The sequence below is a fragment of the Geotrypetes seraphini genome, chromosome 16 (genome assembly GCF_902459505.1).
Source record: "Geotrypetes seraphini chromosome 16, aGeoSer1.1, whole genome shotgun sequence".
In the NCBI taxonomy this organism is placed as follows: Eukaryota; Metazoa; Chordata; class Amphibia; order Gymnophiona; family Dermophiidae; genus Geotrypetes; species Geotrypetes seraphini.
In genome coordinates, this window is record NC_047099.1 from 23,346,161 (window position 1) to 23,366,477 (window position 20,317).

Consider the following 20,317-nt stretch of genomic DNA (forward strand, 5'->3'; position numbering starts at 1 on the left):
CCCAGCAAGTGTTGTCTTGGGAAAAGAGAATGCCTTCTTTTGGCATATAGGAGCTAATTTACTTCCTCTCACCTGCTTTACAAGGCTGGGCGCTTTGAAGAGCCCTGGGAACTTCTTGACAAAATGTAGCCAAGGTAGGTGGACTTTGGCACACAAGGGCGACAAGGAAAGCCGACACATGTCTTCTCACTCGGCTGCCCTCCCCCTTTAAAGGTCAGCCATCCTGCACCCAGCTTCTCCCCCCCCCCCCCTCTCTTAAATCCCATTCACAAAAGGGGACAGACTTTAACTCTGTGATAATTCTTATATCCTGTGAGCTGAGGCTGTATGCACAGTTAAGCAGTGGGATGTGGTCAAGGTTAATAGCTTAGCTGGGTTTTGGACCTGTTTCTGGAGGAAAGGCCTATCGACAATTATTAGCCAAGCAGGTGTGGGGCTTGTCACCTCTTCCTTCTGGGAATGAACAACAGGGAAAGGATGTTCCCATTAAGATCTGCTGAATGTTTCCAAAATAACCCTGAGCGGCCACTTTTGGGGATAGGATGCTAGGCTTGATGAACTGGTCTGATCCAGTATGGCACTTTGGCTCTGGATTGCATCCCCAGTTCCCAGAACTATAAATTCAAATAGTAAAGCATATTGAGGGAATAAAAAACCTAGGCTAGCTGCTTTTGAGCAATATGCATGGGGGGAAAAAATTGAGGACATGGCACTTCTTAGTTCTTATATGAAAGAGGAGGCATGAAACATGTACAAAGCTCGGCCAATGTTTACATCAATGCAGTTTATTGAAACTGAATCAGATATGGAGTTTTACCAGAAGCAAGCAGCGCTGTACATTAAACATGCAAGAGACCGTCCCTGCTCAAAAGAGCTTACAGTCTAATTATGACAGACAAGCAGGTTTTAGGTAGGGAATATGGAGGGAATGACAAACCTATGCTTTACAAATAGGTTGGGTTAAGAGCAGGAGTTGGCTTTGACTCTCCAGGGCTGTGAGAGGAGTTTCTTGTTTTCCACGGAGAACCTACCTTACAGGTAAGTAACTACACTTTTTTTGCTTTTTGGGAAATCTCTGGAGAGAAGATCAGGGCTGCTGGATGGAGGCTGATGGCCTTCCTTTCTCTCTGGTAATTAGCTGATATGGTGTTGAGGGAAGGTGTCTGCCTGGCCCGTGTGCTCTGCAGGGGGGAGGCACAAGGACACGTGGATAGCTTTAGGTTAGAGAGGTGTGAAAATAGGCAGAAGTCGGATGGGAGGAAGGAATCTCACTTGCACATGTGAAAAGGGTGTATCTCCCCCAGCCCAGCCCTGCACCTCCGGAAGATTTGGAGAAAAGCATAAAACCCTTAACGTATGTATATGTAGACTACAGATATAATGCCAGTATACATGTAGGTTTGGAGTTCAAATTATTTTTTTTGTTGAATGTGAAAGTTTCTCTTTTCCTCCTCTAACTGAATAACCTTGCTATGTAGACACCAGCCTGCCAGCTTTTATTTTTCCATTATATAAAAAAAAGAATCTTTGCTTCTCATCATGCCATTTGCTTTGGTAACCCGTTCTGAGCTTCAGGGAGGATGGGCTAGAAATAAATTTTAAAAATAGTCTGCCTCAAGGTGGCGCTGTCTATACATTGATTCTGCGGTGATCAGTAGGAAAACGTATAATTCAATCAACTAAAAGATAAATAATTAGAATAAAATATAGTTTAAATTCTCTAAAAAGGGAAATAGCTAATTTTAAAAATGAAAAAAAAAAAGTTATTGACTGCATTGGCCGGGAATCGAACCCGGGCCTCCCGCGTGGCAGGCGAGAATTCTACCACTGAACCACCAATGCTCATCTTGAAGAGAGTGCCTTTTTTAGTTCTGATAAAGGTTATTTTTTCATTATTGTTACTTTTGGTTTTTTAAATTCGTGTTAGTGAGGCTATAAACTAATTGTGATATACAGTACTGGTTTTTTTTTCTTCTTGGTAGTTGTGTGACATATATTTTCCAGAAATAGCTTGCTTTTTTTTTTTTACAAATCTTTATTCATTTTAAATTTTACATCAAGTGTACAGAAATTCATTAAATAATATACAATTTCACTTGAAATTCTACAAATATTCACACAAAAAGGGTTTCCCCCAACCCACCTAGAACATACTTTATAAATAAATAACCTATAATATAATAACTATATCATTCATTTTTATTTATCATTGAAAACTAAAACCCCACCCCTCCCACCCACCTGAAATATATTTTATAAACAAGTATCATATAATATAATATCTATATCATTAATTTTATTTATTGAAAGCTAAAATCCTACCCTCCCACCCAATACATATAAATATTAATAGGGGGAAAATGCTTGCTTTAGTTTTAAGAAAGTCCTTAGCATCTTGGAAAAGATGCACAATAGAGAAGAAAGATTTTTAGTCCCTATATATTTTTCAAAATTTATGTCTTTTTTTACAGGGGGGGTATCTTGAAACTTAAGTTAAATGCACAACAGCATTAAAACAGCATTATTCATAGTCTGTAAAAAAAATAACACGGATATTGGGGATACTTGATTGCCTATAAACGAGGATTCCAGGGACCTCACAGATGTCTACTGCACGACCTTAAAAAGAAATTGGTGGTGGCATGCAGGGCAGGATTAATTTGTCGAGGGCCCCTAGGCACACAAGTACACTGGGCCCCCTGCCCCCATCCCACCCCACCCCACCATGCACCTAGGCGGAAACAGGAAGCTGCGTCAGAGGGAAGCTTTGGGCAAGCAGCACCGCTTGCAAAATTACAGTTCCTGTTGCCTTTCTTACCCGTTGCTTGCTTGTCTTACTTTCCGTCGATGGGGGGGGGGCTGCATTGCCAATAGGGGGGGAGGCGCATTGTCGATCGATGCTGGAGGGGCCCATCGCCATTTGGAAAAAACAATGTTGATGCCCTCCTTCATAGGGCCCCCCTGACCATTTCGGGCCCTAGGCACGTCCCTACATGGCCTATTGGTTAATCCTGCCCTGGTGGCATGGGGTCTGTAGGGATCGTTGTTTTAACTCCTGCGGACCTCAAGGATCCCGCTTACCCCATGTATCCTCATCCTACCCCCCTCCTGCAGGATCCGTGAGGTTCACAGGAGTTAAAACGAGGATCCATGAGGACCCCCACACCATGGCCACTTTTAGCTCTGTGGGTTCCATGTTTTAACTTCTACACTTGTTTATTTCTTTTTTCTTTGTGGTTGGGATTGGGAGGGGTAAAATGCGGACCCCGCAGAGATCCTTGCTTTAACTCCTGTGGACCTCATGGTTCCCACTCACCCCCAAGGTGAGCAGGTTTATAATTGTGTGAGGTTAAGATCCGCGTTTTACCCAGTCACATTTTTGGTAGGGTTACAATATGGCTCCAGAAAAAGGAGGACGGATTGAGATATCCAGGTTTTACTTCCATTGCTTTCAAAGGCCAGCATGTGGTCAAGATATTTCTTACTTTCACATCCTTTAACTGATGGAAAAACAAACAGAGCATGTGACTTTCTACTATTCTTGTAAGGTGCTATAAGAAATATATCAACTAGATATGATGGAGCTATACTTTTTCCTCGGTATTCACAGGGGATAGGGGCAGAGACGGACTGCGAAGTGTGAAAAACCGCGAATAACTTCTTGTCCAGCTCTGACCCACCCCTGCCTCCCTCCCGCCTTCCCCCTAGCATCCCGGCCGTACCTGGTGGTCTAGCAGGCTTTCGGGGGCAGGAGCAAACTTCCTACGCTCCTGACTTGTGCAGATCGCCAATAGGAAATGACTGCCATGAGCTCCCGTAGTCTCTCGAGACTACAACGGGAGTTCAGGGCAGCCATTTCCTATTGGCGATCTACACAGGGCAGGAGCTTAGGAAGATCGCTCCTGCCCCGAAAGCCCGCTAGACCGCCAAGTAAGGAGTAATCTAGACATTTTAAGTCCTGTAGGGAGGCAGGAAGGCCCTAAACTATGCTTTCCCCCCAAACCGCCCCCCCCCCACAGATAATTAAAACCGCGAACCCTGAAATCGCGAATAGGGAGGGGGAAGTGTAATCCAAAAGCAACTTTATAGCACAGACATCCCAACTTGAAAACAACTCGTGCCTCCACTGGGAGCCAATGCAGCTCACAATAAAGTGGAGTCGCGGGGTCGTATTTCTTCAGACCATAAATGAATCTGACCGCAGTGTTCTGTATCAATTTGAGTCTGGCATGTTATTGTTTGATTCTATACGTGTGCTGTCACATTTATTGTGTATGTGATTTTGTAATCCGCCTTATTAAAGATGGACTATGAATACAAAATTATAAATGAAGACTGCTTTATTGGAGAAAGTGAACTTGAAGGAATCTGGATTCTGTCTGCAGGACGTCCCATCTACCTGCTTGCTGTTCTCAATGATGCCCTCCCTTCCACCCTGCCAGAACCATCTGTCAACTCTGTTTAAAACTTTAAAGCATCTTTTCCATTCCATTAAAGGAATTGCATAACTGTATTTCCAATCCCTTCGTTTTGCAAATCATGATTCATTTAACACTGAGCATAAAACAAATCACAGCTTCTGTCGGTGCTCTCTCCCCTGCTATGTGTGACCCTCTGCCCACACTCCAGCTCTCTCCCATGTGGCATTCCTTAATCATGCCCACCCCTCCATCCCCACCAAGCACCTTTTGGCCTTTTAGCCCTTGTCACCTTGGTCCTGCATCCTCCCCTCTTGCACTTCTCCCCGAGGGAACCCACTGTATGCTGGGAAGGAAAGGGGGAAGAAGTAGGGGGGGGGAGATGAGTTGCACCTTCCCACCCATTTGTTCCCTTAGAATATTCAGCTATTCACTCCCAAGGACCCATAAATCTACCCTGGGGCCATTCACAGGTCCCTGCTAGCCCATTTGCCTGTATCATTGCCCTTTGTCTACAACTGTGCACTATAAACTGGCCACATGGTATAACATACAAAGACCTGTGATAATCCTACATGTCTGGGGGAGGGAGGAGGACCATAGCTCCGGAGCCTGGGCTGGAGATCAAACTTGTACTTGAAATTGATTGCTAGACAGAACAAAGATCTTACAGGGTTTATCAGCGAGGACACTGGTCCTAGGCGGGAGGGGCACAGTTCCAAAATTGGACGCATATTATCCAGAGTCGTATTTTCCACTCTAAAAATTTGTGACACCTATTAGCCTCTTGTGCAGACGAAAGGAGATACTGCATAAGTTAATCTGGTCGATTGATTTGTTCCGATGAAAATGAAACCAAAAAAACTATGGATACAGATGTTCTGGAGATAATTTATTATATACTGACATATAAAAACATGAAAATTCAATGAGAAAAGTACAATGATAAAAACTACAGTGGTAAAAATCCAACCGGACCCTACACGGTCCGTGTTTCGGCGAATACGCCTTCCTCAGGGGTCCAATTGTTTGCAAACTCACATATAAAGAATTGGACTGAAAACAGTCTATTGTCTTTAAACATGTGACCAAAGAACATTGTTCTTCTACATGTTCCAAATCCAATTTTTATAAATCTGAGGGGGATTTCTCAGAAACCTTTTTTAAAGTTCAGTATGAGGGGGAAACCTGTTTAGGACTTTCGGGGGAAGTTAATTTGACAGGATTTTGAAAGAGAGAGCCTGTAGCTGTTTTTAATTATATAAGCGCTCTGGTTTTATGCAACAGGTTTGACTTAATTACGGTGCAATTATTTGGTTTGATTTTTCACCTCAGGGGATCTTTGGAATGGGAAGGAAGTTTAAATGGAAACGGAAAAAAAAAGGACATTATCTCCTTGAAGTAATAATGGTCAACTAGAAAAACAGTTTTGACACAAGCTGTACTGAATATTTGTATATGATTTGACCTCAAATGCTTCCTATATGGTGGAATAGTGATTTGAATTTGGATTTGAATAATCTGGGCCTGTTCTGTGCTAAATTCTACTTAAATAAACACTTGATTTGTGATTTCACCTTGTTTTTTTTATTATTAGCTAAGCTAAAGCTCAATGCCCCTTATTTGGTATTGCAACAAAAGTTTTCATTATTGTATCCTGCAGAATAGTCAACTTTGCTATTTGGTATAGATCTAAGCAAGTCAAACACAATTCAAAGAATTAGGAAAATCATCTCCTCAGCTTTGATAGAGCTGAAAGAGTCAGTAGAATACAGACAAGGGGGAACCTGGTGTCCTCCTGGGGAAGGAAGATCTGTGGAATAGATATAGAGGGGTGTCTAGTGTCCTCCTGGGAGAGCTGTGGAATCAAAAGGGAGTGGACTTCTGGAGAGTTAACAGGGACTGAGGAAAAGTTGCCAACTGGATCCAGATTTGCCTGACAGGGTTGATTCAGTCCTGGGTTCACCCCTTTGCATGCAGGGACTTTTAGCAGGGAAAGTAAAGAGGAGCGCTGAAAAGTTCTCAGTCCAACATAGAAACACGATGGCAGATAAAGGCCAAATGGCCCATCCAGTCGGCCCATCCGCAGTAACCATTATCTCTTTCTCTCTCTGAGAGATCCCACGTGCCTGTCCCAGGCCCTTTTGAATTCAGACACAGTCTCTGTCTCCACCACCTCTTCTGGGAGACTGTTCCACGCATCTACCACCTTTTCTGTACAAAAAGTATTTCCTTAGATTACTCCAGAGCCTATCACCTCTTTAACTTCAAAGTTGGGGCAGTCTCCATCCAGGGCTATACACTTAAGTGTAGTGATTTTCCACTTTTTTTTTTTTTCATTCCATTGGAAAAATATAGAATGAAAAAAAATGGAAAATTACTGGACTAAGTGTATAGCCCTGGATGGAGACTGCGCCAACTTTTTGGATTGGGCTGAGAACTTTTCAACAACCCATTGGAATGGGGGGGGGGATTAGAACTATAATTCAAGCATGCACTGGGTAAAATCAGGACTGGATTGACCCTGTCATGCAAATCTGGATCCCGTTGGCACTCCTACCTTCTGGTGAGGGAAAAAAAAGGATCTATGGCAGGGGTAGGGAACTCCGGTCCTCGAGAGACGTATTCCAGTCGGGTTTTCAGGATTTCCCCAATGAATATGCATTGAAAGCAGTGCATGCACATAGATCTCATTAATATTCATTGAGGAAATCCTGAAAACCCTACTGGAATACGGCTCTCGAGGACCGGACTTCCCTACCCCTGACTATGGAATAGAAAAAAAAAAAGTGCCCTTTGGGAGAGCTGAGGAAAGTCCTTTTGGAGGCAGCAGAAGAAGAGCTGTGGAAAAGGGGATCTGGTGTCATTTGGAGGGAGGAGACAGGTTGTGGAATAGAAGTGACCTACCTTTGACCTTATGGGAAGAGACCTGGAATAGAAAGGGAATTTGTGTCTTCCTAAGGGGGAGGGTGGAATAAATAGCTATCTCCACGTGTTGCCAGGGCCCAGCACCAACACCTGGAGGTGTGACTGGCAGAGGAGAAACAGGAAGCGCTGCTTGGTGAGGGGTGGGCTGGAATATAAAAGAAAGAGACAGGGAGGAGGGAAGGAGAAAGGTTTCCTGCCGCAGATAGACTTTGGAACATGAGTGGATCGATGGTCCCCGGGCAAACCACGGAGGCAAGAAAGATGAGAAAGGTGCCACCATTCCTTCTAATACTATTAGAATAAATGGGATACCCATGTGGGATCCCTACGAGGGTCAAGATAAAGAAATTGGGTCATTAGGGCATAGACAGGGGGTGGGTAAGCAGAGTGGGCAGACTTGATGGGCTCTAGCCCTTTTCTGCCATCATCTTCTATGTTTCTATGTTTCTATTTACAGCTAGCAGGGGAAAAAAATTCCTTTATCCCCCAGACCCTAACTAAAAACAAGCTTTGTTCTGATAGGACCAAGGCTGGCAAACAATTTGATAAGCTTCTTAAACAAATCTTCTAAATAGCCTTATATTTAATGTATTGTGCTTTGTGTGGGAAAATTGTCTTTTGAAAATATGATTTTAAAGCAGAGTAATGTAAGTTGAAAGAATTTTATTTTTTTTTCCCTAATAGCCGATGTAAAGATGATTGTCCTTGGAAACGTTTTCTGATTCTTATTTTTGCAAATAAGGATAATCATCTTTATTTTGTAAAAAAAAATAAATTTTTTTTTACTTGTGATGAGTGCAATGCAATATTGCAAGTCTCCAAAAGGGATTTTCATCTTCTCTGGAGAAATATATTTAATATTCAGGCTACTTATATTAGTTTTTCCGAACCCCTGGCCACTTATTTCAAATTTGCAGAGCAAAACAATATTTAGGAACTGGGTTGGTTTGTTGCTGTGTTTTTTTTTTGAGTTGCCCACTCAAGGATTTCATTGTTTTAAGCTGCAAAGAAGGTGAATGTTTCCCCGCGTGGTGGGGGTGGTAAAGATCATATACTCTGAGCGTTTAATTTGCTTAAAAGCTACAAAGCAGTATTTGGCATGCTACCAGGCTATCTCACCCCTCATTTTACCCTGAGTTACATTAATAAGAGCTCTCGAAGAGTACACTTGTTTGCATATCCCTCAATAAAATCTTGTCATTACAAAAGGTTCCTCGACAAAACCTTTTCGTTTCAGGCGGCCACACTGAATACATGGCTTGCTAAAACTGCGTTAGAAGCTTCCTCTTATCTTGATTTTAGAAAACAGATAAAAACTCAATTATTCAATAGACTGGCAACCTAATGCATCTTATTACTTACTTATAATTTTTTTTATCTCATTTTAAATTGTTTGTATCTTCCCACTGTAAGCTTTTAACTTTGCCGAAATTTTAGATGATTTCAATGTTAAATATCTATTTGTACTGTATGTATAATGATTGATTGATGTGAACCGCCTAGAACTCCCGGGTATGGCAGTATATAAAAATAAACTATTATTATTATTAAACCCTACCCCCAGCTGATATGATGGTTTTCTGGGCCTAGTTTCGGGGTCTCACTTGAAATGGGGGTGGGCTGAAGAGAGAATGAATAGGTAAACTGATGTTTGAGGAAACTCCTGCAACCCAGGTATAAGGGCCAGGAACTTCCTGTAAACTTAAGAGAGAGACTATTGCTAAACTGACGGAGGAAATTAATTTGCAACCGATGCATCCTATGAACGATGCAAGGTTGCAATTGTATGGCATCTGTGGTAGGAAAGCAGGGAAAGAGGGTGTCAGTCTGGCCTCCTCATCCCAGCAGGTTTGATCGATTGATTATTTTTTTTTGAAAGATGGGACTGGCCTCTTGTGTTTTGTATTAAATTCTCTCTTTGTCAGATTCTGAAGCCAGTGATGGAGAAACGGAGGCGAGAAAGGATTAATCAGAGCTTGGAAGAGCTCCGGCTCTTGTTACTGGAGATCACCGGTGACCAGGTCAGTTACCTGGCCAGTTCAACCTCCCCCTCCCCATGTTTCTGTCAAATTTGCAATTTATCCGTCTATCAATGTGTGTGAGCATGTAGGTGGGGGGGGGGGGGATAAGAAGAAAAAATGTAAAAAATTTAAATTGAATCAGGTTGGGCAGAATGGATGGACCATTCTGGTCTTTATCTGCTGTCATCTACTACTACTACTACTGCTATGTCTGTTGCTGGAATATTCCATCCTACAACAATAATAAAAGCAAAGGCCCATTCTCCTATAAGGTGAATGCTCTAAAGTTTTCTACCAATAAATAAGTCAACTTGTCCAAAATGCTCTGGAGTGCTAAGGGGCAAACAGATGATTCCCTCCCTGGGGCCCAGTGAAGACGTTTGCTCAAGCAACTATGCATAAGGCCCAGAGATATTCTGCCTCCTTTTCAGTCTGTAGGTATTAGCCTGTGCACATCACTTTTTCTTTTCATTTTGCTTTGCAGAAACTCCAGAATCCCAAATTGGAAAAAGCAGAGATACTGGAATTAACTGTTCACTATTTAAGAGGCAAAACACCTTTAAAACCAAATGGTACATGGGGATTTGTTATAAATCTTAGCACATGGTCTTGATTATTATCTCAGCTTTTTTTTTAATGGTAATCTTATACAATTTTCTTCTTTTTTGGGAGGGGGGGCTGGGCCAGGTGCTGCATCCGATAGGAATTCAGCCGAAATCTGCTACTTGTCTGGATTCAGGGAATGCCTTCTACGGATGGCCTTCTTCTTGGGTGAGCTGGAGCCTTCCATTCAGAGAAGGTTCTTGGAAAGTTTGCAAGCTCACATGCAGCTGAAGAACCACAAGATTTCAGACCTAGAACCTTCTTCATCCAGAGGAGAGCCAGCGTATGCCCCACAGCCTTTTGGCTGCTCAGGAGGGATCTTCACTGTCTCTCTCCTAGAAGACCTCTTGACCAACCCAACTAGAGTACCCTTCTGTTTTGGAGGCCCCTTGTCAAAGGTTCCAAATCTATCAAGACCCTGCACTCCTTCCTACTCTCGGGAACATCAACAGCCCATCAGTCCAGACTCCACTGCCTCCCCGCAATATTCCAGAGATCTGGCAGAGACTCAGAGCCAGAGAAATGTCTCAGGATCCTTCCAGGAAAGGAAGATTTTCTGGAGGCCTTGGCCTTAAGTAAAGACTTCAGATTACAGGACCCTTTCATGACTATATACAGTATCTGTATAGTTCTCTATTTTATTTGTTTACATATAGGTCTATTTTATAAATAGTGGCTCTTCCTTAACCATTAAAAGACTCAGCAGAGGAAGAAAGGAATGGACAAAATCAACCAGCACAGTTTTCTTTAAGTATACTTTCTATTTATGTAAGGTTCTGTTATGTATAATTAGGTATCTATCTATATATGTGTATATATATAAAAGTAGCAAATTTATGTTCCTCTTTTGTGTTTTTAAATAATGGTCAAAGGGGCAGGTGTTATGCCTTAGGCAGATGTTGCTTTAATTGTTAAAAGTGTGAGGAAATGCTGCTTTTACTGTAAATTTATCTTTCAGTTAATATGGGTTTAAAATAAATTTGTCAAGTTAGGCAAAGAACGGAATTAAAAAAAAAAAAAAATCGACTCTGGTGGGACTCGAACCCACAACCTTTGAATCTCTTCATCCAACTAGAAGTCCAACGCGCTATCCATTGCGCCACAGAGCCCCTTTTCTGAGCTTCCTCATACTGTTTTCTCTATGTATCATGCTGTCTGCCAATGCATATAATAAATGTTTTCTAATTTTTAATCATGATTTTTTATTCCATTACTAATGGGAAATATAATGGAGATGGGTGGACTTTGATTTTTTTTTTCTCATAACTTCATTCTCTGTAAAATAAATAAATAAATAAATACATATATGCATAAATAAATACAACAAAAGGGGGAAAAAATAATTGTGATGTTTCCAAGAGTTCAATTTCTATGTTAAAGAAGCAAGATGCGGCACATTTGGAACAGAAGCCTCCGATCGTACACTGCCAACAGCTTGATCTTTTGGAAAGTTGACTCGTCTTTTTCACTTTCTTTTTCTGTCCTCTCCCCCTTCTTTGTCTTCCCTGCCACATAGACGCATGAAACCTAATCTTGCAAGGTTTTTGTTGAGATCAGCCAAGGCTTTCTCTGTCGCCTCCCCCCCCCCCCCCCAAGTGAAAAAAAGAAAGAACAATTTCGTCTCTGAACCCTCTGGGGAAGGAGGGTGCAATATACCCCCTGGGAAAGAGAAAAACAATATATCATTTATCAAAAGAGGCGGGGCCAGGATCCAAAGCGAGGCTTGGAACGCAGATTGAGGACATGTTGCTCCTAGTTGGGTGTCTGCCAGGTTCTTGTGACCCAGATGGACCATTGGTCTGACCCAGCTGCTCTTTTGACACTTCCTGCTCCTGGATCTGTGTGGCACACGTCTGGGGAAGCTGCCCATGCAGTAATACTCCAGGAAACTTGTTCTGTTCCTTCAGATCTTCTGATTTTAGGAGAGAGTCAGAAGGGACAACTCTGTCTGCAGGGTATAACTAATTCTAACAGACGAGTTACCTTGCAATCTGATTTATAGACCGCACGGATTTAGATTGATGAGGATAATGGAGGAGTTGCACTGAGGGAGGAAAGGGGTAAACGGAACTATTTGAATCAGAGAGATAGGGGGAAGGTCAGTTGAGCCAGAGAGAGGCTGGGTCAGTCAGTCCTAAAACCAACTGCAAAGAATCAGGGTTAGGGAAATTTGCAAATGGCTAATAAAAAAAAAAAAATGATACTTGAAATAAATGCAAACTAGAAATTAGCAAATGCCAAAGCATGTGCCAAAGAAGCATCCAGAGCACAGTGTAATCGCACCCAGACTGCAGTGTAGGTAGCGTGGCCGAGCGGTCTAAGGCGCTGGATTTAGGCTCCAGTCTCTCCGGGGACGTGGGTTCGAATCCCACCGCTGCCAGCAGGTTGGATTTTGCATTTTGTAAAAGTTAAGTATAAACTTCATCTTTCCACCCACCCTCCTTTTCATTGGCTAGTACTCATGTGATCTTGTTTAAAATGAAAGAGTGCCTACATTTCCCCTCCCCCCTTAAAGCAGAAAGGCTTTATGGGAGCTTCCTTTCCATGCTCTTCTCTCTTCCTCAGGAGGATCTACTTACTGTAGTTTTTGCTTTTCCGAACTAGATTTAAGGTCTGCGGTCTCCTGCGTGCTGCCTCTTTGTTTTCAGAATTGTGCAGTAATTTTGAATCTATTTCTATTATTTCATATTCAGAACTCCTACCCACCTCAGACTGTTTAAATTTATGTTCTTGAGATTTCTTCTAAAATGGAGTTTCTTTTTTATTTTCTGTCCCCATCCCAAAGGTGCTTATTTCCCTCCTGTAATTTTTCCTTCCTTCTTCATCCACCTCTCCTATTCATACCTTTCCATCTTTTTTTTTCCTCCTTGATGCTCTAGGTTCTTTAAACTTTTCCCAGCAGACTGTACATTGTGCATTATAAACAAGGCTACTGAAAAGGAAACTTTAAAATAATCCAGCTAAAATGATCAGATACTTGGAAACTGCAAAGAAAGGACTTAACTAAAGGTCAGGATTTTTAAATCACAATAAAAGTCATAAAATTCTGCAGCTTCCCTACTTTCTATCTTGAAGGTTGTTTAATGATAGAGAAATTTTTTTTTTTAATTTTTATAAATCTTTATTCATTTTAGATTTTACAAGTGTACAGAAAAATCATCAGTTAATATACAACCTCACTTGAAACTACAATTTCCTCAAAATGAAGATTTAACCCCAACCCCCCCCCCCCAATTATATTCAACAAATATATGCCACATATATAATAACTTATACCATATATATATATATTGTTGGAGGGTGGGGGGGGGGGTTGAATTTCACTATTAATGATAGAGAAATTGATAGAGAGATTTCTGCAGCTTCTCTGGTTTCTATCTCCCTTCCTCCCTCCACCTTTTCCCCTTCACACTTTCACTGAAATACCTTCTCATACGGTCCTGACCTGAGAAAGGAGGTTTAATCTCTAGAAGCTAGTCAAAAAGTATATTGAGGGTCCAATAAAAATATATCTCCTTAATTTCTGTTTTCTTGATTTGGAATTATTGCCCTGAACCATATCATGGAGCTGAGTGGCATGGGAAGTTGTGGTGGCAGGCCACTTAGGGGAAGATCCTCAAAACTTTAACGGTGGTTGCTAAACCAGTTCCAGCTGGTTTAGTGTTCATGTATTTTAGCAGCAGATTATCAACATGGCTTACCGTGGTCTTTTCCGAGCTTCCTAGCAGTCGTTAATATTTAAAGAAGCACTCTGGGTGATTCTCTATTATTGCCGGGTGATTCGCTAACCTCGCTGTCCTACATTTGCGAGCAAAATTTTCCAGCAGGTCTGAGCTGTTGTAGTCTTACTTTCTGGGCAGTGCCTGAGCCCTGCTTGGCTCAGGCATTGATAGGAAAGAAAGGCTTTGGCAGCTCAGACCTGCCAGAAAATTTTGCCACCACCAAGCAAACCGCCCCTCTCTCACACACACATCCCCCAGCAGCGGGAGAGATGCCCACTTCTGCCACCAAGCAACACCTCCAATGACTCCCCCCCGACAGCGGGAGAGATACCCACTCCCTCCCGCCACCACCATCGTGCCTCCGATGACCCTCCGTACCCCACTTACCTTGTTAACGAAAGTTGGCTGGAGGGATGCCTACTCCCTCTGGCCAGAAGGCCCATCTCAAAATTGGTAGGCCTTCCCCTTCCTGGTGCATCCTGGGAAGTGCCGAGGAGGGGCTTAAGGCTCTGATTGCCCAGGTTGCTTATGGCCCCTCCTATGGGAGGGGACTTAGGTGTCTAGGCCAATCAGAGCCTTAGGCTCCTCCTTTGTTGCACCGGGGGGGGGGGGCTAAGGCTCTGATTGGCCCAGGATGGACCTTAAGCAACCTGGGCCAATCAGAATATTAGGCCTTTCCCTGGCACATCCCATGATGCACTAGGGAGGGGAAGGCCCACCATTTTGAAGAGACGGGCCTCCTGGCATCCCTCTAGTCAACCTTCGTAAACATGGTAAGGGGGTGCAGGTATCTTTGGAGGCACAACAGTGGAGGCAGGAGGCAGTGGGCTTCTCTCCCAATGTCGGAGGGGGTGTCAGCGTAGGGTTGCTTGGTAGTGGGAGGGAATGGGCATCTCTCCCACTGCTGGGTTGGGGGTGTCGTGGGGGGGGGGTTGCTTGGTGATGGAAGGGAGTGGGCATCCCTCCTGCCAATCTTCGATTTGGGGTTTTATGGGGGGTTTTGGGGGGGTGGAGTTATTCTTCACATGTGCCGATCATTATTACCAGCAACTTCATTTGCATGCGTGGTTTTTTAAGAATGACACACATTTTTTTAAAAAAAATCATTACAGTAGCAAATGTGACAGTGGCCCGTCGGATTGTACCGTGAACATTTGAGAATTTTCCCCTTAATGGGAGGTGGAAAGGGGCTAGCACTCCTGTGAGTAACAGTGATGGTGGCAGCTGCCTTTGAGATGGGGAAGGTTATGTGTCAAGATCAGAGCAGACGCGTATAGGAACCCATATCCAAGGTTAATTCTGTGGCAGCTGCCACTGATGTGGAATTGTGGTGACTTGGGTCCCCTGTCCATAACTTGATCAGAGGAGAAAGCCATTCCCTATCTAACTTGGTTATTACATGCCAGGAAGATCTGAGTGTCTCCATTGTCAAACAGATAAGCAGAGCAGTGGAGTATTTAGGTAAGGTTCCTTCATTATGGATCCAAATATGCAGGAAACCTCAGGCGATTGGGGAAGAGAGAAGTCCCAAAATAACATCTCTGAAATTTTAGGGCAATATTTTATGAGTAATTTTTTTTATAAGTAAAGGTCTTACAGTCAGAGATTAGCAACACAACCCTTACATACAGTTCTGCTCTGGCTCTCTAACACTGATTTAGATCAACTCTGTCAGCAGGATGCTTCTGTTACTACACTCTCTGTGCTGCTCAGAAGATGTGACATGCTCTGATAACATCTCCCCTTCCTCTAGACCAGGGGTGCCCACAGTTTTTGGGCTTGCGAGCTACTTTTAAAATGACCAAGTCCAAATGATCTACCAACAATAAAATAAAAAAAAAACACAAAGCACACTGTACGCAGAGAAAATATTAATTATCATTTATATTCTGCGGGTTTTCAAAGAGGTCAAGGCAGATGACTTTATGCAATGTCACCTCAGGAACAACTATACAAAAATAGACAAATATACCCCCTCCTTTTTTACTAAACCGTGATGGTGTTTTTTAGCGCAGGGAGCTGCGCTGAATGCCCTGCGCTGCTCTTGATGCTCATAGGCTCCCTGCGCTAAAACCGCTATTGCGGTTTAGTAAAAGGGGGCCATAGTGCAAAATATAGACAGCAGATATAAATTCTCAAAATGGACACATTTTGATCACTAAAGTGAAAATAAAATCATTTTTCCTACCTATGTTATCTGGTGATTTCATGAATTTCTGGTTGCACTTTATTCTTCTGACTGTGCATCCAATATTTCTTCCCTTCTTTCAGCCTGCTGTATGCTTCCAGCCCTCATTCCCTCCGCCAACTTTTTCTTTCTCTCTCCCTGCTCCCCTCCCCTTTCTTTCTGTCTTTCTGTCTCCCTACCCCCCTTTCTTTCTGTCTGTCTTTCTCTCTCCATGCCCCCTTTCTTCCTGTCTTCCTGTCCCTCCTTTCTTTTTTTCTTTTTCCCTTCTTTCTTTCTGTATCCCTGCTCTCCCTTCTTTCTGTTTCTCTGCCTGCTCCCAAGCCACTGCCGCCGCCATCGGGGAACAGGCCTCCCAACCACCGCTGCTCCAAGCTCTCCCTGCTTCCCCACAAAGAAGTGATGGGCCGACCAGATTTCCTCTCCCTGACGTCATTTTTGAAGTTGGAGATGAAGTTCCGGGCCAGCCAGACAGCGATCTACCAGTCAATCACGATCAACCTTTTGGTCACCCCTGCTCTAGAAAATGTAATTGCAGATGTCCATAGATATAAACCACTTGACCTACTCAGCCCAGTCCTGCTCTTGACACTATTTCTCAGCTGCTGGCCTTACAAACTGAAGTGCCTGCATGAAGTTCCTTCTCTAGCAGTATTCAAATCCAAGCTAAAAACCCACTTTTTGAGGCTACTTTCAGCTCCTAATTCCCACTCACTTATCATTCTCTCTGCAAGAAGCTTCCCAACTCCTATCTGACCCATTTGTTCTGTCCATTTGTCCTCATTAGATTGTAAGCTCTTCTGAGCAGGGACTGTCTATACAGCACTGGGCTTTAGAAATGATAAATAGTGGTAGCAGATGTGGCTTCATCTCCCCCAGTTATATTGAAAAGGTATCAGAGAGAGCCTTGCTGATGTCTCATGCTGGTTGGTATTTCCTTCTCTTGATGTGGAATCCTGAGACATCTCTCTGCCTCTGAGCCTCTGGTGGGTCTTTGGGATGTTTTGGAGAGGTGGTAGAGTCTGGACTGATCAGCTGTTGATGCAAATCTCCTTTTTTGTCCTTCTTTTGAGTTCTGAGATTGAACACCTTCATTATGAAGAAAGGCTAAACAGATTAGGACTTTTAAGCTTGGAGAAAGACAACTGAGAGGGGACATATCAGTCTAGTTCAGTATTCTTTTCATAACAGTGGCCAATACAGGTCACAAATGTCTGGCAGAGTTCCCAAAAGTAGCAAGATTCCATGATTCTTAACACCGAGGATCAGCAGTAACTTTCTCCAGGTCTACCTTCATAATAGTTTATGGACTTTTCCTCCAGGAATTTGTGCAAACTTTTTAAAAGCATAATTACACTAGGCGCTTTTATCACATCCTGTGCCTTTTGGAAATCCCAAACTGCAAGCTTAAAAATATCTGGAAATCGAAAAAAAGGGACAAGGCATGTGGGATCTCTTAGGGAGAGGAGGCGACAGTGGATGCTGCGGATGGGCAGTGGTTACAGCTAAAGCTTCAGCCTCCTGAGGTTGTGGGTTCAAACCCCAACTGCTCCTTGTGACCCTGGGCAAGTCACAGGGAAAAATGCTCAAGTACCTGAATAAATTCATGTAAACTGTTCTGAGCTCCACTGGTATAGAAAACTGAATAAATAAATGTGCCACTGCAAAGTGGTAGTCCCATGGGAGGGGCATGGCCAGGTCAGAGGCATTCTGGAAAATTGCATGCAGTATTATATAATACCTCAGGTGTGTGCCCAGGATTTCTACCTGGTTTCACTTTGTGTAGGTTCTTGTGCCCAAACCTGGGTACAGAATGCCCTGGCATTGCCATATTTGCCATCACCTCACATAAATTCACTTTAATATGTATGCAAACTTGTAACCCATTCTGAGCTCTCCTGGGAAGGATATATAACTAAATTTAATGCCCAACACTATAAAGAGCGCTCATCCCAGAGTGACCTTTATAGAATAATGCTGGGCACCATTTACTGAATCTAGCCCTCTGTGTCTTTAAGGACAGGACAGCTGAGGGAAGGACAGAGAATATAGGTGGCAACAAATTCGAGAGGTTCACAGGCAACTGACCTACTATTTAATTTTATGTTATTGTGAGGATGGATTTAAAAGTATCTTTGATATGAATGATGAGACTATGGGCCTCTTCTATCGGTTCATAGACAGTAACGCGGAAAACAAAGGTGCGCGCCGACAACTGAGCGCAAGACGGAGGCGCGCGCCGAAGAAAAAGACTGTTTTTAGGGGCTGCGACGGGGGTTTTTGTTGGGGAGCCCCCCCCACTTAATACAGATCGCGCCGCGTTGTGGGGGCGTTGTGGGGGCTTTGGGGGGTTGTAACCCCCCACATTTTAGTGAAAACGTAACTTTTTCCCTAAAAACAGGGAAAAAGTTAAGTTTTCAGTAAAATGTGGGGGGTTACAACCCCCCAAACCCCCCACAACGCCCCCATAACGCGGCGCGACCTGTATTAAGTAAAGTGGGGGGTTCCCCCCCCCCGTCGTAGCCCCTAAAAACAGTCTTTTTCTTCGGTGCACGCCTCCGCGCTGCGCTCAGTTGTCTGCTCGTGCTTTTGACCTGACACCCTTCTATCAAACTGCGCTAGCTGTTTTTAGCGCAGAGAGCCCCGCTGAATGGCCCGCGCTGCTCCCGACGCTCATAGGAACTCTATGAGCGTCAGGAGCAGCGCGGCCATTCAGCGTGGCTCAGCGCAGTTTGATAGAAGAGGCCCTAAGTCTTTCCTTTATATTATGGATTTCTTTTCAGTTCTTATTTATGCAATTTTAATATAATATGCGGAGAACTTTTACAAGATTTGGTGGAAATATCAGATTTGAATAAGCATATGACCATTTTAGTATGTCAGTGTGAAGTGCTGGGTTTTTCCCCACTGAATTCTAAGAACATAAGAATTGCCATACTGAGACAGACTGAAGGTCCATCAAACCCAGTTTCCAACAGTGGCCACCCGAGGTCCCAAGTACCTAGCTAGATCCCAAGTAGTAAAACAGATTTTATTCTGCTTATCCTAGGAATAAGCAGTGGATTTCCCCAAGCCATCTCAATAATGGCCTATGGACTTCTCTTTTAGGAAATTATCTAAACCTTTTTTAAACCCCGCTAAGCTAACTGATTTCACCACATTCTCCGGCAACGAATTCCAGAATTTAATCACATGTTGTGCGAAGAAATATTTTCTCCAGTTTGTTTTAAATCTACTACTTAGTAGCTTCATTGCATGTCCCCTAGTCCTAGTATTTTTGGAAAGAGTGACCAAGCGATTAACATCTACCCTTTCCACTCCACTCATTATTTTATAGGCCTCTGTCATATCACCTCTGAGCCATATTTTCTCCAAGCTGAAGAGCCCTAGCCACATTAGCCTTTCCTCTTAGGGAAATCGTCCCATCCCTTTTATCATTTTTGTTGCCTTTCTCTGTACCTTTTCTAATTCCGCTATATCTTTTTTGAGACCAGCGCTAGGGAGCTTGGGCAGATAATTTTTTTCAGAGAGTAGGCAGACAAGGCAGTGTGGAAACAGAGAAGTACAGGCTGGTAATTTGGCTTCTCTACCTGGTTGTTGTCGTTTTTTGTTGAGGACCTGCATCAATTGAACAACTGTGCTACTTTGCATGAATGCGTATGTGTATGGCCAAGTTATTGGGACAGATCATTTGCATTTACCATAGTGATTTCTGTAAAACAGGTTTTCTCATGCAGAAACTGATAAGAGAAGAGACAATGATTTCTATGTGCTGAGGCATCAATAAAAAAAAAAAGAAAAAGGAAGAACCCCCCCCCCCAAAAAAAAGACACCAACGAAAAAGCAGAGATGACCAAGTTATCCAGCTGATGAAAAGGGTATTTATTAGAAACACAACTCATAGACACAATGTGGTGAAACAAAGGATCCGACACTGGCCATGTTTTGGCTAAACATCTGGATCAGGGGTCCATATCTGGCTTCCCCCTCCCACCCCCTTTTACAAAACCGCGAAAGCAGTTTTTAGTGCTGGCCGTCGCGCTGCTCCCGAAGCTCATAGAGGTCTATGAGCATCGGGAGCAGCGCAGAACATTCAGCGTGACGGCCGGTGCTAAAAACTGCTTTTGCAGTTTTATAAAAAGGGGGGGTTAATGTGTTCCACTAAACTGATGGACCATAAAATAACGAGGGTTCTACAAAAAGTTTCCACGCTTTCATGTTTTAGCGGGAAATGGTTGGGGCGGGAGAAGTGGGAAGAGGGCGTGCTGTAGAATGACACGTGACTAGTCAGTCGGGCAAAACAGGGCGATTAGGTGGAAAAGTGATGGAATTTGCTTCTGAGATATTTAATAAATACTGTTTATTGGTCAAAAGCACAATTGAAAACCACAATAACAACAAGACAGCATAGACCAAATTTTCAAAAACTATAAAAACCAC

General features: G+C 43.1%; 1 protein-coding gene and 3 non-coding genes across 4 annotated transcripts; 2 read left to right on the forward strand and 2 right to left on the reverse strand.

Moving 5' to 3' along the window:
• Nucleotides 1-1,771: 1,771 nt before the first annotated feature.
• On the reverse strand, nt 1,772-1,842 carry TRNAG-GCC. Its single transcript has one exon. It is a non-coding gene; the product is annotated as a tRNA-Gly (tRNA).
• A 5,698-nt stretch (nt 1,843-7,540) lies between these two features.
• Nucleotides 7,541-11,162, forward strand: HES7 (hes family bHLH transcription factor 7). Its single transcript, XM_033925203.1, has 4 exons — nt 7,541-7,616; nt 9,272-9,367; nt 9,852-9,939; nt 10,040-11,162. Exons 1-4 carry the CDS (start codon nt 7,563-7,565, stop codon nt 10,543-10,545), a joined length of 744 nt encoding a protein of 247 aa, XP_033781094.1. The 5' UTR covers nt 7,541-7,562; the 3' UTR covers nt 10,546-11,162.
• On the reverse strand, nt 10,994-11,079 carry TRNAR-UCU. The gene is given in 2 exon segments: nt 10,994-11,029; nt 11,043-11,079. It is a non-coding gene; the product is annotated as a tRNA-Arg (tRNA).
• Nucleotides 11,163-12,268: 1,106 nt separating the features above from the next.
• TRNAL-UAG lies at nt 12,269-12,350 on the forward strand. Its single transcript has one exon. It is a non-coding gene; the product is annotated as a tRNA-Leu (tRNA).
• The last annotated feature ends 7,967 nt before the right edge of the window (nt 12,351-20,317 follow it).